Source organism: Pongo pygmaeus, chromosome 20, assembly GCF_028885625.2.
Source record: "Pongo pygmaeus isolate AG05252 chromosome 20, NHGRI_mPonPyg2-v2.0_pri, whole genome shotgun sequence".
Lineage (NCBI taxonomy): Eukaryota > Metazoa > Chordata > Mammalia > Primates > Hominidae > Pongo > Pongo pygmaeus.
The window spans coordinates 60,552,736-60,568,275 of NC_072393.2; the positions used below are offsets into that span (position 1 = coordinate 60,552,736).

General features: G+C 50.0%; 1 protein-coding gene across 4 annotated transcripts in view; it reads right to left on the bottom strand.

Annotated features, from left to right (window-relative positions):
* Positions 1-12,129, bottom strand: part of LOC129021111 (leukocyte immunoglobulin-like receptor subfamily B member 3) — a 71,392-nt gene extending 59,263 nt beyond the window's left edge. The window contains exons 1-15 of one of the 4 annotated variants that reach the window (XM_063658938.1): positions 11,995-12,129; positions 11,493-11,574; positions 11,296-11,331; positions 10,821-11,105; positions 10,375-10,677; positions 9,842-10,138; positions 9,284-9,586; positions 8,914-8,964; positions 8,575-8,625; positions 7,832-7,954; positions 7,379-7,454; positions 7,262-7,299; positions 6,949-7,001; positions 5,906-6,061; positions 4,830-5,826 (exon numbers count right to left, since the gene is read on the bottom strand). In XM_063658938.1, coding sequence (XP_063515008.1) covers positions 5,680-5,826; positions 5,906-6,061; positions 6,949-7,001; positions 7,262-7,299; positions 7,379-7,454; positions 7,832-7,954; positions 8,575-8,625; positions 8,914-8,964; positions 9,284-9,586; positions 9,842-10,138; positions 10,375-10,677; positions 10,821-11,105; positions 11,296-11,331; positions 11,493-11,574; positions 11,995-11,997 — 2,004 coding nt within the window. In that variant the 5' untranslated portion in view covers positions 11,998-12,129 and the 3' untranslated portion in view covers positions 4,830-5,679. Of the gene's footprint in view, positions 5,827-5,905; positions 7,002-7,261; positions 7,300-7,378; positions 7,455-7,831; positions 7,955-8,574; positions 8,626-8,913; positions 8,965-9,283; positions 9,587-9,841; positions 10,139-10,374; positions 10,678-10,820; positions 11,106-11,295; positions 11,332-11,492; positions 11,575-11,994 lie in introns of those variants that run through there. The other 3 variants (XM_063658937.1, XM_063658940.1, XR_010125096.1) reach the window with 3 other exon arrangements.
* Positions 12,130-15,540: the final 3,411 nt, after the last annotated feature.

Sequence of the window (15,540 nt, forward strand, 5' to 3'; positions counted from 1 at the left end):
TATCCTAGGCTAAGTTGTGGGGTTTTTATTTTTTCTTTTTGACAGAGTCTCATTCTGTTGCCTAGGCTAGAATGCAATGGCACGATCTCTGCTCACTGCAACCTCTGCCTCCTGGATTCAAGCAATTCTCCTGTCTCAGCCTCCTGAGTAGCTGGGATTACAGGTGTGCGACATCACGCCTGGCTAAGTTTTGTACTTTTAGTAGAGACAGGGTTTCGCCATGTTGGCCAGGCTGGTCTCAAACTCCTGACCTCAAGTGATCCACCTGCCTCGGCTTCCCAAAGTGCTGGGATTACAGGCATGAGCCACCATGCCCGGCCTGAATTGTGGATTTTAAAATGTTATTTTTATATTACATAATTTTCAACTCATTAAAAAATACAAAGAGGTCTGGCCTGGAAACAACACCACCAACAACAAGTCCTAAAATGGTTGCTTTGTAAAAATGCAAATTATTTCCAATGGATTTGCATGTTCATTGGGATTGGAACTTCCAACAGCAAATTCAACACCAGGAGATACCAAAGAAATGCCTTCAGAAATTCATGGTGAGGGAAGAATTCTATGTTAACCCAAATTATTAAAGACAAAGGTAAACGACCTGTCGGCAGCTTGTCTCACACATTAAACCCAGCATGTCAGGCTTCATCTTGAGGAACGGGGAGGGATTGGCAGTAGACGCCTTAACCATTACATGTACTTTCCCTTCTACATCTTTTCCCTTATGCTTTATTTAATATAATTCAGGACATAGGCATGGGCAAAGACTTCACAACAAATCACCAAAAGCAATTGCAACAAAAGCTAAAATTGACAAATGGGCTCAAATTAAACTAAAGAGCGTCTGCACAGCAAGAGAAACCATCATCAGAGCGAAAAGACAACCTACAGAATGGGAGACAATTTTTGCAATCTGTCCATCTGACAAAGGTCTAACATCCAGAATCTATAAGGAGCTTAAACAAATTTACAAGAATAAAACAACCTCATTAATAAGTGGGCAAAAGGCGTGAACAGACACTTCTCAAAAGAAGACATTCACATGGCCAGGAAACATGGAAAAAAGCTCCACATCACTGGTCATTAGAGAAATGCAAGTCAAAACCTCAATGGGATACCATCCTACACCAGTCAGAATTGTGATTATCAAAAAGTCAAGGAGAAACAGATGCTGGTGAGGTTGCAGAGAAATAGAAATGCTTTTACATTGTTGGTGGGAATGTAATTAGTTCAACCATTGTGGAAGATGCTGTGGTGATTCCTCAAAGATCTAGAACCAGAAATACCATTTGACCCAGCAATCCCTGGGTATATACCCAAAGGAATATAAATGATTCTATTACAAAGATACATGCACCCAGATGTTTATTGGAGCACTATTCATAATAGCAAAGACCTGGAATCAACCCAAATGCCCATCAACAATAGACTGGATAAAGAAAATGTGATACATATACACCATGGAATACTATGCAGCCATAAAAAGGGACAAGATCATGTCCTTGGCAGGGACATGGATGGAGCTGGAAGCCATTATCCTCAGCAAACCAATGTAGGAACAGAAAACCAAACACTGCATGTTCTCACTTATAAGTGGGAGCTGAACAATGAGATCACATGGACACAGGGAGGGGGACAAAACACACTGGGGACCGCTGGAGGAGGGTGGGTTGGGACAGGGAGAGGATTAGGAACAATAGCTAATGCATGCTGGGCTTAATACCTGGGTGATGGGTTGACAGGTGCAGCAAACCACCATGGCACATGTTTACCTGTGTAACAAACCTGCAGATCCTGCACGTGTACCCCAGAACTTAAAATGAGAATAAAAGTTAAAAAAATTTTCACAAATCTTGAAAGAGAGTGAAAGGGAAACGAAGATATTTCCAGAGCCACAATTTAAAAAAATACTTTACTGTTTTCACACTCAGTGAAAGCAATTCTAAATGATGTAACTTAGTTGGAAGATCAAAGAATCCGAAATGTGTAATGTGATATCCTCGAGGGAGGAAAAATGGGAAAAACCACACACTAAAACACACACACACGTGCACATGCACCCTCATAGATACACACGTGGGTGAGTACTCAGAATAGAAAAACCACATACTGAAACACACACACACACGTGCACATGCACCCTCATAGATACACACGTGGGTGAGTACTCAGAATAGAAAAACCACATACTGAAACACACACACACACACAAGTGAACATGCACCCTCATAGATACACACGTGGGTGAGTACTCAGAGTTCAGCTAATGTGTAATTAGAACCCGTTTTCTCTACAGGGAGAGGAGAAATGAATTCTTATTCAAAAATATAGAATCGTTTGTAAAACTTGGCAATTGTGAATAGTGCTGCAATGAGCTTAGGAGTGTGGACATCTCTTCTGTGGCTGATTTCATTTCCTCTGGGTATACACCCAGCAGTGGGCTTGCTGGATTATACGGTGGTTGCATGTTTAGTTTTTTGAGGAGCTTCCATACTGTTTTCTAAAATGGCTGTGTTAATTTACATGTCCACCAATGGTGTGTGAGGATTTTCTTTTCTCCCCATCCTCACCAACAATGATCTTTCACCATTTTGATAATAGGCAATGTAACAGCTGTGGGGTGATATCTCACTGCAAAATTTCACTTTTTACACATATATGTGTATACGTATGTATACATATATACATACACATACATATATGTACACACATATGCACATATGTACATAGGTATGTACGGATATATACATATGAATACATACATTTTCATATATACATATACATATATATATATATATATATATAAACTTTAATAAGCTAAAACCTCACATCTCCTAGGATGGTTACTATGAAAAAGAGTAGGCCGGGCATGGGGGCTCATGCCAGTAATCTCAGCACTTTGGGAGGCTGAGACAGGTGGATCACTCGAGGTCAGGAGTTCGACACCAGCCTGACCAACAAGGTGAAACCCAGTCTCTACTAAAAATACAAAAAAATTAGCTGGGCGTAGTGGCAGGTGTCTGTAGTCCCAGCTACTCGGGAGGCTGAGACAGGAGAATTGCTTGAACCCGGGAGGTGGAGGTTGCAGTGAGCCAAGATCACACCACTGCACTCCAGCCTGGGCAACGGAGCGTGGGTCCATCTCAAAAACAAACAAACAAACAAACAAAAAAAACGGAGTAGAGTAACAAGTGTTGGCGAGAGTATAGAAAAAATAGAACCCCTGCACTCTGCTAGTGGTAATGTAAATATGAGAACAATGACCACAAAAATACTATAGATGATTTTCAGAAGTTAACGATCAGAACCGCCCTATGTTTCAACAATTTCACTGCTGGGTGTGTATCTAAAGGAAATGGAATCAGTACGTTGAAGAGATGTCCGCCCTCCCATGTTCATGACAGCTTTAGCCACCATAACCAAGACATGGGACCCGGCCAAGTGTCCATCAGCAGGCGAATGGATACAGAAAATGAAGCACTCAGTATATACACAGCGAAAAATCATTCCGCCTTCTAGAAGAAGGAAATTGCTTCATTTGTGACAACATGGATGAGCCTAGAGGTCATCACACTACGTGGAATAAAGAAGGCACGGGAAGACACCTGCTGCCTGATCTCACTTGTGTGTGGATTGCCCCAGTTCAACTCATGGAAGCAGAGAGTAGAAGGTGGTCCCCGGGAGCTGGGCTGAGGTGGAATCAGAGAGCTGCATCGAAGGATACTGCATTTCTGTTAGACAGGAGGAGTAAGTTTAGAAGATCTGTTGTACAATACGGTGACTACAGTTGCTAACAATGGATTGTATACACAAAAATTGGTAAGAAAGTAGATTTTAGGGTCTGGCGCAGTGGCTCACACCTATAATCCTAGCACTCTGGGAGGCCGAGGCGAGTGAATCACGAGGTCAGGAGTTCAAGACCAGCCTGACCAACATGGAGACACCCCGTCTCCATTAAAAGTACAAAATTAGCCAGGCGTGGTGGTGCATGCCTGTAACCCCAGCTACTCGGGAGGCTGGGGCAGGAGAATCACTTGAACCTGGGAGGTGGAGGTTGAGGTGAGCCAAGATTGCACCATTGTACTCCAGCCTGGGCCACAAGGGTGAAACTTCATCTCGAAAAAAAAAAAAAAATAGAGTAGATTTTAAATGTTCTCTTAACAAAAAGATAACTATGGATGTTACAGATATGTTAATTAGCTTGACCTAGTGATTTCACAGGGTATTCATATATATTAAAATATCATGTTGCACACCCTAAATATGTAGAATTTTAAACTGCCAAATAAAATAAAGTAAAACATTAAAATAAAATAAAAAAAATTATTTTGAAACAAAAAAACTGTAGAGTTTAAAACATGCCTTTTATAGAATGGAATATTCCATTTTATATGTGATGACTTTTTTTTTTAAAATGTTTTGAGACAGAGTCTGGCTCTGTTTCCTGGGCTGGAGTGCAGGGGTGGGATCTCAGTTCACTTCAACCTCCACTTCCCGGGTTCATTCAAGTGATCCTCCTGCCTCTGCCTCCCAAGTAGCTAGGATTGCACCGTGCACCACCATGTCTGGCTAATTTTTGTATTTTTAGTAGAGATGGGGTTTTGCCATGTTGGCCAGGCTGGTCTAGAACTCCCGGCCTCAAGTAATCTGCCGCCTCTGCCTCCCTATGTGTTGAGATTACAGGCATGAGCCACCGCACCTGGGCACATTGCCTCTTTTTCTATTCTCAAGAAACATTTGTGATGCTCTGGGTGTGTTTGTGTGTTTCATTAGTGTGTCAGTATTTGTAAGAAATCACCAATGAAGCTTCCTGAACTGGAGTTGGTACCATGGGAACATTTTTATTACAGTCAATGTTTTTCACACACACACACACACACACATATATATACACACACATACACACATCTAAAATGAGTCAGATTCTCTGATTACTCTTACGTTCATTATGTAAACTCCAGTTTTGAATATTTCATCTATTTAATCTGCATTTTCTAGTATATTGGCATCGGTTTGCAGCCTGTTCTGGGGTTAGTTTGTGAAAATGTGTGTAGGATCGCTGGGCTGTCTGCTTCTTCACTCCCATGTGGAAATGCGTGCCTGCTCTTTCTTTCTCTTGCTCAATGTAGTTAGGATTTATGAGTGTGACTAATATTTTCAATAACGAGCTTCATTGGCTTTGTTGAATTTTCAAGTGTTGGTTTTTCCTCACGAGCAACTCTTCTTCTTCTTATTATTCCCTTTCTTACAGCTTCATTTGGAATAATTTGTTATTCTTTTTCTAAATGCCTTATACGAAAGCCAACGTCATTCATTTCCTAGTTTTTTTTTTTCGTTTCTACTTTTTTCATTTGTGGTTTGTAGTTTTTCAATTTCATTGTGTGATGTGTAATATTTATATTGTGATTCAGTTTAAAGCACATTCTTACTTCTGATTTTAGTTTTCTCAGTTAACTCATTGATTATTGAGAAGTCTGTTGCTTTAATTAAAAAATGTAGGGATATTAGTTATTTAGACTGCAGAATCAAGTGAGTCCCAAAGTTCCCAGAATCTCTTGGTGGTCTGTGTTAGGGGTCCAGGCTGACTGGGGTTCATTGGTGTCCACTGGGGGCAGCTCCCGTGCCTTCAGCAGTCCTGAGTCTCCTTCTGCTGAATGTAGGGTCTGCGTCCCCCCTGGGCTAGTGGATGGCCAGGGTGGCGTAGACGCTGGCCTCAGCTGGAGGTTCCCGTTCCTGGGATGGAGGAGGCTCAGTTGCCTCCCGTCTGAGGGTCAAGCTGTGCAGCTGGGCGTAGGTCACATCCTGGGGGGCTTCAGATGCAGCAGCCTGCAGTGGGGGAGAGTGAGAGGGAAGGAACGTGGTGGGGGTCGGGGAGGCCTGGGGGCCTGGAGAGGAAAGGACCCACCTCAGTGTCCATCTGCCTGTCCTCTTCTGCCTGTGTGTCCTTTGTGTCCAGGAATTCCTCAGACAGTGAGGAGGGAGGGGAGGCCATTTCTCTCCTAGGTCTGGAGTGTTTCACCTCGGCATACGTCACTGCCTGGGGGTCTTCATCGTGTGGGCTCTGCTGGAGAGAGACAGTGGTGGGGGGTGTCCTTGAGTCCCCCTGACCCCCTGGAGTCAATTTTCCTCACTGTTCCCAGGGTGATCCGATTACATCCGTTTCCTGATGGAATCTCAGGGACGCCCTAAGGCCGTGGAGGGTCTGGCCGCTCCCTCCCTGTGGTTCTGGCCCCTCCTCCTCACTCTGACCTTGCCCATTTGGCTGCAGCCTCACGCGGCCTTCCTGCAAGAGCTCACTGCTGCCTCGGGGCCTTTGCATGGCTGTTTCCTCTGCCTGTAGGGGCTCGTCCATTAGAGGATCGTGTGGCCCCCTCCGTCCAGGCTTCTCAGATGACAGCTGAGCAGACAGCCCTCCCCTTCCATTCAGACTGGCCCCACTGCCCCACACTCTCTGCCCTTTCCCTGGTTTATGTTCCTTACAGCACGTTGCACTCCTGGACACGGCGCATTTATTTGCATTTTGTCTCCCACCGTGAGGTGAGCTCAGGAGGCGGGGGCGGCTTTGCTCCCTGCTGTGTCTGCAGCTCCCACGGGGAGCCCGATCCTCAGTGAGCTCCTGGGAACACTCGCTGGATGAATGAATGAAGGGGAGCCCAGGGGACTGGGGTGGTTCATTTATTCCTCATCCTCCTGAGGCCTGCGGAGCGCTCTAACAACCAGAGGGCCAAACAGAGGATGAGGAGCAGGAAGGGGACCCGGGAGGAGGCCCACGAGGTCCCAGGACACCAGGAGAGAGTGACGTCACAGCAGGCGGGAGGCAGCGTGCTGGACAAGGAGGGGTCCACTGTGACGATGCTGAGAGCCGGGGGAAGGAGGACAGAGAAGTCCTTCAGGATTAGATCTGGCACCAGGAGGCCTTTGGTGCCCGGGACAGGGGCAGGGTCTCACCGGACTGTCCAGCTCCACCCCGTCCTCAGGCTGTGTGTCCTTCACAGTAGCATCTGCTGGGGCAGAGCGAGGGGTTCGTCTCCTGGGAAGGTTCCCTGGGACCTCTCAGCCCCGCCAGCCCCTGCCCAGCTCCCAGATGGGGCCACTGAGATGCAGGGAGGGGCTGCGATGTCCCCGAGGTCCCACAGTGTGGGGTGAGATGATCTCACCCTGAGCCCCAGACCCTTTCCAGCCAGCGCCCCTTTCCCCATTGCTACGGAAACTTTGGGGCCCCCATCTCCCTCCTGGCTGATCACCTCTTCCTCTCACTCACAGGGGTTTTCTTCCTGGGCGTCGGCAGCGGGGCTGGACCTGGGGGAGGAACGGAAGCTTTAGGGGCAGTGTATGGGCGAGGGGCGGGTGGGAGTCTGGGGTCTTCGGGCAGAATTACCTCCTCTGCAGGCCTCTGTCTCTGGGCTCTGGCTCCACAGGCCCTGCGGGATGTTGGAAATCAGCCTTTCTCTGGGCTGGGGGAAGAAGGACAGAGCCTCAGCCCTGGGAACATTGGAGCCCCCTGCGCCGCACACACAGCTCGAAGGTAAGGAAGGAAACCTGAAAACACTCCTGCCTCCATGTTCCAAATGCCTCATGAGATGGACAGAGCCCAAAGGACACTTTACATTTGTAGATGGGACTGAGCCCGGAGGACACTTTACATTTGTAGATGGGACTGAGCCCGGAGGACACTTTACATTTTGTAGGTGGGACTGACTGTCGATTCGCCTGGTGAGAAATGCTGAAACAGTTTCTCAAAGCTGCATTTGCCCAGTGGTTTGGATTCTCTTTGGCTGTACCCTGAGCCCACCTTCGGTCGGCCCACAGGGTCCCCCCATTCCCTACTCACCCAATGTCCAGTGTTTGCCCTGACGTCGATGTCGGAGGACGAGGAAAACGAGGAGGAGGAGGAGGAGCAGTAGGACGACGGCCACCAAGACGCCGGTCACAAACCCCAGGTGCCTTCCCAGACCTTGAGCACGATGACGTCAGGAATAGGGGTGATGTCATTGAAATGAGCGCCTACTGTGTGCAGGTGACTGCTGGACCTTCTATTCACCACCTCCAACCCCCGCAACAGTCGTGCAGCACAGAAACATCCACCCCACCCACTCTACAGATGAAAAACTGACTCTCAGAGAGGGGAATCACCTGCCCTGGGCCCCCAGCCAGGAAGCGGCAGAGCTGGGAAGGGAACCCGGGAGTCTGACCTGCAGCCCTTGTTCCCTGCACCAGAGCCGAGACCCGGAGCTGCAGGGAAAGAGCCTGACCGTCCTGAACCACGGCGCTGCTCCCCTCCCCTGCCCCAGGTCACCGTCTCTGCTGCAGGTGGGACAGGACAGGCCCCCGCGGAATCGGGTCTGGGAGGTTCCCTGGGAGGCCTCCTCTCCCAGGAGGTCACAGCTGGGAGTCAGAGCTGAAAGGAACTTTCCCACCCGCAGGCTTCTCTCCTTTACACTTGGAGAAACTGAGGGTCAGGCAGGCGAGGGGCCTGTCCACGCCACAACCTCCAGAGGGGCCTGAACCTAGGACAGAACCCACCTCTGCCTCCCCTGGACCCCGCCCACCTCCCACTCAGAGCCCCTCACTCACCACTCTGGGGATCTGACCCCGTGGGATTGAGGGGCTGGTCCTCAGGGCCTGCTGGGTCAGGATGGGGAGGTGAGGGCTGGGGCTGCCCTGCTCCCCACGTCAGCCCGGCTGCTCCTCCCCCAGGCTGAGCCCCAACATCTCTCTCTGCCTCGACCCCCGCCCCTCACCAGCCCAGCCTCAGAGCCCCGGGGAGCCTGTGGCCCCTCCTCTGGCTCTGCCGGGCTCCCTGGAGGGAAGCCTGTGCTTGAGTCCTTGAGGGGAATGGGATCCTCCGGGAGACTCAAAGCTGCCCTGGGGGAGGCTGCGCTCCCTCTGAGCCCAGAGGCCTCAGGGACTCACCAGGTATGGGGATGGGACTGGTGGGTGGAGGGCTGGGAACCATGGAGGGTCCTGGGTAAAAGAATGAGAGGAGGCTGAGGAGCTGGGGCTTCCCTGAAGAATCCCCCTCAAACCAAATGTCTCCACATGGGTCCTGTGACCTCCCCAGGTCCCTCCCTCCACCCACCTCTCCTCTTCATGATGCTGGCGATGCCACTGAGGGTGGGCATGCCTGGGAGGGCCCTGTTGTCTTCCTTCCCTCTGAGGGTGAGTCCCCCTCTGGCTGAGCCCTGCTCAGACCCCCGCTCACTCCATCCCAGCCCAAAGCTCTCCTGGGGCAAGGCCTGAGCTGAGCCTTTGAGCTCAGAGAGGACAGGGTCAAGGCCCCCACCTGAGACCACGAGCTCCAGGGGGTCACTGGGGTGAGTCAGCAGGTAGGGGTTGGAGCTGAGTGAGCCGTAGCACCTGTAGGTCCCCGCGTGGGCTGAGGTCACAGGACCCATGGGGAATTCAGCCTGGTACTTAGGAGATTGGTACTTTGATCTTAGATGCAGCGGGGCATTAGCTGCTCCCTCCTTGGTCAGAAGGAAAGTGTCAAACTGCCCCCATGACTGACACAGCAGGGTCACGTTCTCTCCTGAGGCCACCGTGGGGCCCGGCTGCACTGAGAGGGAGGGTCTGGCATGGATCTGTTCTGGAGAGAAGAAGGATGGGGGAGGGGCTGCCCCACCTTGTTCTGAGCTGAGACCTCCCCAGGCCTCCCTCTGGGACCCTCAGTCTCCCTGTCTCTGTTTTCTCTGAGTCTCCCCCTCCCCGCCCATCCCCTGTCTCTGTCTGTCTCTCCCTCCCTTGGGACCCCCACCCCTCATCCTGGCCATCACCACCTGGGCTCCCCCAGCAGGGCCTGTGCAGAGCCTGGGTCCCTGACTTAACCCGCTGGGCTCCTCACCTGCGATCAGGATGTCCAGGGGGTCACTGGGGGCCGACCACTCGGAGGTGAGGTTGTGTGCACCCGAGCATCTGTACTGGCCTCTGTGGTAACGGCTCACAGGGCCCAGGGTGAAGTTGGCCTGGGAGATCCCAGCCTGGGGCTGCCAGCCAGGGCGCTGGAGGAAGTCACGTTCCCCCTCCTTATACAGAGCAAATCTGTCATAGCCAACATCAGAGCCACACTGGAGGATCAGCTTCTCCCCAGGGGCCACGACAAGAACCGGCTGCACTGAGAGTGATGGCTTCTTAGAAACACCTGGGAAAAGGTGGTCATGGTTTCCAGGAGCCGACCCTCAGGCTTCCCCACAAACCCTCCCTCTCCCCCGGGGCCTCACCACTGCTGATCTTCCTGTGTCTCTGGCCCCAGGAGCCCTGAGCCCTCTCGCCCCAACATCATCCCCCCTGGAGCTGCCCTAAGACATGGCTGCTCCCCACCTGCCTGGAGACTCAGGGAAACTCAGGGAACTCCAGGCAATGCTGTGAATTTCTCACCTGGGACCAGGAGCTCCAGGAGATCACTGGGTAAAGACCACACATAGGGAGTGCGCGAGTCATAACCATAGCACCTGTACAACCACCTGCGACTTGGGCTCACAGGGCCCATGGAGAAGATGGCGCGGGACGACCCATGGGCATGGGGCTGGGAATTCAGGCATTGTGGGTGTTCTTCTTCTCCTTCCTTACACAGAGTGAAGCCGCCAAATGCCACCTGTGCCTCACACTGGAGGATCACCTTCCCTCCTGAGGTCACCACAGGGCTGGGCAGAGCTGAGAGGGTGGGTTTGCTGTAGGCTCCTAGAAGAGAAGGAGGCACCATGTTAAATGGGGCTCACACCTCCCACATCATCCCCAGGGCTGGGCTGTGAGAGGGAGACACCCCTGAGAGCCTCCTTCTTGAGGGCAGAGCCTGGGGCTGGGACTCCTGAGTGTCCTCTCACCTGTCATCACCAGCTCCAGGGGGTCACTGGGCTCTGACCACCGAGTGCGGCTGTAATACTGACAGCGATACCGCCCTGTGTGTTCCCAGGAGATGGATGGGATGGGGAACTGGCCCTTCTTCACAAGCTCTAGTCGTATCCGTGTAATCCAGGATGCTGATTTTTTCTCCCTATATAGATGGTACTCCTGGGCTTTAAGGCTCCCCTGACACCTGAGGGTCACGGGACTCCCCTGGGTGATCACAGAGTCTGGCTCAGCCCAGAGGGTGGGCTTGGGGAGGGGCCCTGAAAGGAAATCAGAGGTCAGATTCTAAGTCATTTCCCACCCAAGAGATCTCAGCTCTCAGTCCAGGACCCTCCAGACACCCCCATCATCAGCTCAGAAGTGCTATTCCCCATCCCCAGCTGCTGCACGGGGGTGACCCCTTGTCCCCAGTGAGGAGGAGGGACCTGGGACAGCTGGGGACAGACTTACCTGCCTGCACGTGGGTCCTGGGGCCCAGACTCAGCCCTGGAAGAGAGTTTCTTGTGAAAGATTTGCCCCTGAAGCCTGAGCAGGTCCTCCCCTCCCTGGGATCTTTGTGAGCCCCTGGGTCTCCTTAGGGACGAGAGTTTGGCTGTGGGGTGAGGTCCCTCCTAGGTTAGAAGCTCCCCTCCCTCTTCAAATCTCACCGAGACAGATCAGGACCATGAGGATGGGGGTCATGGCGTCTTCTCCCACTGCCCTGCTCTGTGGATGGATGAGCCCTCGGTGCTGGCAGGACAGAGACACACAGAGAGAAATAGCCTCCCCTCCTTCCCACCCTGTGTGGACACTCGGAGGCTGGGTCCTTCTTGTCATGGGGTGTGGTCATCTGCAGCCACACAGGAAGCGGAACTGCCCTCCCCAGGAGCCTGGCTCTCATTCCTTTAGGGCTGAGGTTGGGGCAGGCACCAGGCCCTCTGCAGACATTTCAGACTGTAATGGGGTCTTTCCTGATCACCAGCCACTGTCTGTCTGGTATATCCTCGTCTCACTGAGAGCCGGGATGTAGCAGCAAATAGAACTGGTGCTTCCTGTGTCTGCCCTTCCAGATGAGGGTAACGGAGGCTTCTTCTTCCTTCTCACAGCGTCCCCCAAGGTCTCCCTCCCTCCTTCAGCCCATTCATCAGCTCAGCGTTGTGGGGCCCTTACCATGGCAGTCGTCTCTCCAGCCCTGGAGATGCTTCAGGGAAGACCCGGGTCCATGCTGCAGGCAGACTCAGATCAGCAGAGAAGCATCTCGCATCTGGCTGTGCCATCCAGGCTGAGCTGCTTGTGGCAGTGCGCACAGAGGAGAAATGCAGGGAAATAGGGGAAGAGAAGTTGACTTCTTTCTTGACACTGGATTGTGGGTTTTCTTTCAACCAAATAGTCCCCTCTCAACTTCCCCTTTTTAAATGTTTTTGCTACGGCGTCCACTCCCTCCCCCCGGGAACAAACCTCTGAGTCTTTTCTGCCTCCTTGGTGCCCCTTGCATCCTTGGCCATCCCTCTGCACCTGAATTTCTGGTCAACATTTTGGGAAAAATTACTTATGTTTGAGCTTTGATTTGAGGAGTTAGGGAGGAAGTTGATATTTATTCAATGACTTGTTATCATCCACTCCCTACGTGACCTTGGTTTGTTTTAATGTCCCATCTCTGAGCCTCAGTTTCTTCCTTTGCAGATTGTTGTCACAAATCCCACTCGTCACAGTGGTTGTGGGGTCAGTAGTGCCTGGGACATTGGGAGGGGCTCATTTGTGCTTGATTTCCAGAGCAGGGTAAGACCTGAGGTGTTTGGGACGTGAGAGGATCTTGGTGTTGGACTCCACAGTCTACGTAGGTGATTGATGTGTCCACTCAAGATGTCACATCTGACCGTAATGGAGAAATGTACGTGAGGCATTTCTGAAATACCCAGAGCATCAAGGTCATGAGCAGAAAAAGACATGTGGAAACCCCGAGTGTAGACAGATCCACAGGAAAGAACAGAGGCCAGAGATGAGCTGCCACAGGGTCCTGGGACCATCAAGGGGTCATTAGGGTGGAGGTTTCCACCACTGAGTGGAGCCGGGAGAGGAACCTCGGGATCTGCAATAACAGTGAGGGGCTCAGGGCTCCAGACCAAGGTGGGAGGCTTCGTCTTCTAGCCACACCTGAAGATGGAGTGGACCCCAAGCAGCTCAAGGGAATTCCCTCAAGGGAGTGCACCAAACCGTCCATAGCTGCTAGGATTCCAAAGAAAGAAGCACTAAACACCGCGGTGTTCATAGAGCATTTATTAGGGGCACTTCCGTACAGTCGGGCGCCCTTGTCTCCTTGCCCAGTGTCTGTTTGTGGATCTCAAGGATGTGCTTCCACATAGCAGCATGTTCTTCAGATGGACAAGGAGACACTGGGTGTTCTACCCAAGGCTTTAACCTAAAATAAAACCAAAAATAAACCCCTAGAGAATATGATGTCTCAGTAGAGTTCTTTCTTGGGATACACAGGGAATTCGTTTCACTATTCCCTACATGTACCAAAACCTGATGTACCAAAGCAGCTGATAGAGCTGCTTAGAAACAGAGTTCCCTGGTTCCAGAGGTTCAAAGCCAGTGTTGCTGTCAGTCCATTGGAGGAGATGCCATTGCTGGGCAAGTGTTCTCTTGAGAGCATCTTATCGGAATTCATGACATCCTAAAGAATATCTAGTAATAAACCTTGTCAAAGCAGGAGATGGGTGAACGACATGGAAGAGTTTCTTGTGGGGTTTTTTAAAAGTTTTTAAACTGAGAAACGGTTCTTATCTGAGATGTGGAAGCATGGGTCTCCTCTCCTTCAGGCCTTCCTGGCCCTGTGTGGTCTGAATTTGACCAAAGTCATCTCATCCTTGCACATGTGAATTTCCTATTGGGTGTCTGCCGTGAAGGGATTGGGTTAAAAGGTTTAACCTGAGAGTTTCAGGAATTTGGTTCAGGGCAAGTCTTGTTTCCATATCTTTAGCAAAATGGTTAATTTTTCAGTGTTTTCTAGAAAAAACCTAAAGTGCTTTATCAGTACCTGGGAATGCTCAAGACCTCAGCTTGGGTTCCAGCCTGCAGGTGGAAACATGCGTTTGTCCAGCCCACAGAGCAGTCATGGCACTTTGTCTCTTTCTCAGAACAAAGAAAGAAGTGGAGGAGACTGTCAGACCCTAGAGAGACTGGCTCCCCCTCTTCTGTGTTTGTGGACAGACCCTGGATAGCTCCACTCAGTGACCCGGGCCACACTCAGCACTGAGCCACCTTCCCGGGTGGGCATGACACAGACTCGCTTTATCATTGCTGGACCGGGCATCTCTCACACATGTGTGTGAGGCTCACATGGGCCCTGCTGTACTGGGCACAACACGGAGCTGATTCTAAGCTTGGGAGCGTGGACACTGCAGGGCACGAGTGGCCACAGCAATGCCCCTTATCAGTTTTTATTCCTGAATGGGTCCTGGGAGAAACCCTGAATGGAAGATCAATGGGGTAAGAGAAAAGTCACCCAAGAGGAATAAAAATCAAACAGTCTATTAGAGAAAAAACAGGCAATTCTAGAAATGAATTAGAAAGATATTTTGAGGTGAAAAATAGTAAATTATATTAACACATTTAGAAATAATTTCATCCAGAACAAGACACACCTGAAATGATAAATATTATATTGGTGTAGAATGTTTATTAAAATTTTCAGAAGTAATCAGAGCAACTTTAGAAATGGAAAAATAGAAAACATAACTAATGCACACAATAAATAGAATGAGAAGGGTAAGCAGATGTCTCTCTATGGATCACAATTTCAGAATGAAAGAAATACGGAGTATATTAGTCAGTAAAACTTGCAAAGAAAACAGTTGACATTTTTACAGAAATGAACAAAGAACATGAGCTTAATGTGCACAAATTTATAAATAAAATTAATATCTTGACAATGGTAGAATGAAAGATATCTAGAACAAATAAAAAGTAATTTTAAAACTACTGGAGAAAATGGAAATTATTCTCAAATGAATGACAAGCACATTGGGACTGGATTTCCCAAGAGTAAAAAGTGGTGGAAAAAATGACCAGGGGTTCAGGCTCAAGTTGGGTGAATGGGAACAGCTGGCGTGTGCCTCTCTCCTTAAGAGGAATCAAAATGGTGAGTAAATACCGAAACACCAGTGGATCTTCTCAGAGAGCACCCTGGGGCTCACCAGAGAACCATGGGGACATGGAAAGCACAGAGGATAAAAGCCCAGAGCCAGGAGAGCCTCCTAACAAGAGGAGGGGGTGAGTGAGTGAGAGGCCCCCTAACACAAAAAAGGGATGAATGTGTTAGTCAAGGTTCTCTGGAGGGACAGAACTAACCTAAAGCCTTTTGATTTATGATTCTGGGATGAGTTTTTCCTCATTTAGGTCTTTTGTTATTTCTTTGAGCAGTATTTCTAAATTGTCAATGTACACATATTGCATCTCTTTGGTTAGATGTATTTCTTTTTTTTTTTGAGACTAAGTCTCACTTTGTTGCCCAGGCTGGAGTGCAATGGCACGATATCAGCTCACTGCAACCTCCGCCTCCCAGGTTCAAGCAATTCTCCTGCCTCAGCCTCCCGAGTAGCTGGGATTACAGGCATGCGTCACCACGCCCACCTAATTTTTGTATTTCATTAAATGTATTTCTATACACATTTTTTAAAAAATAAATTGACTTGTTCCCCTAGTATACATGTT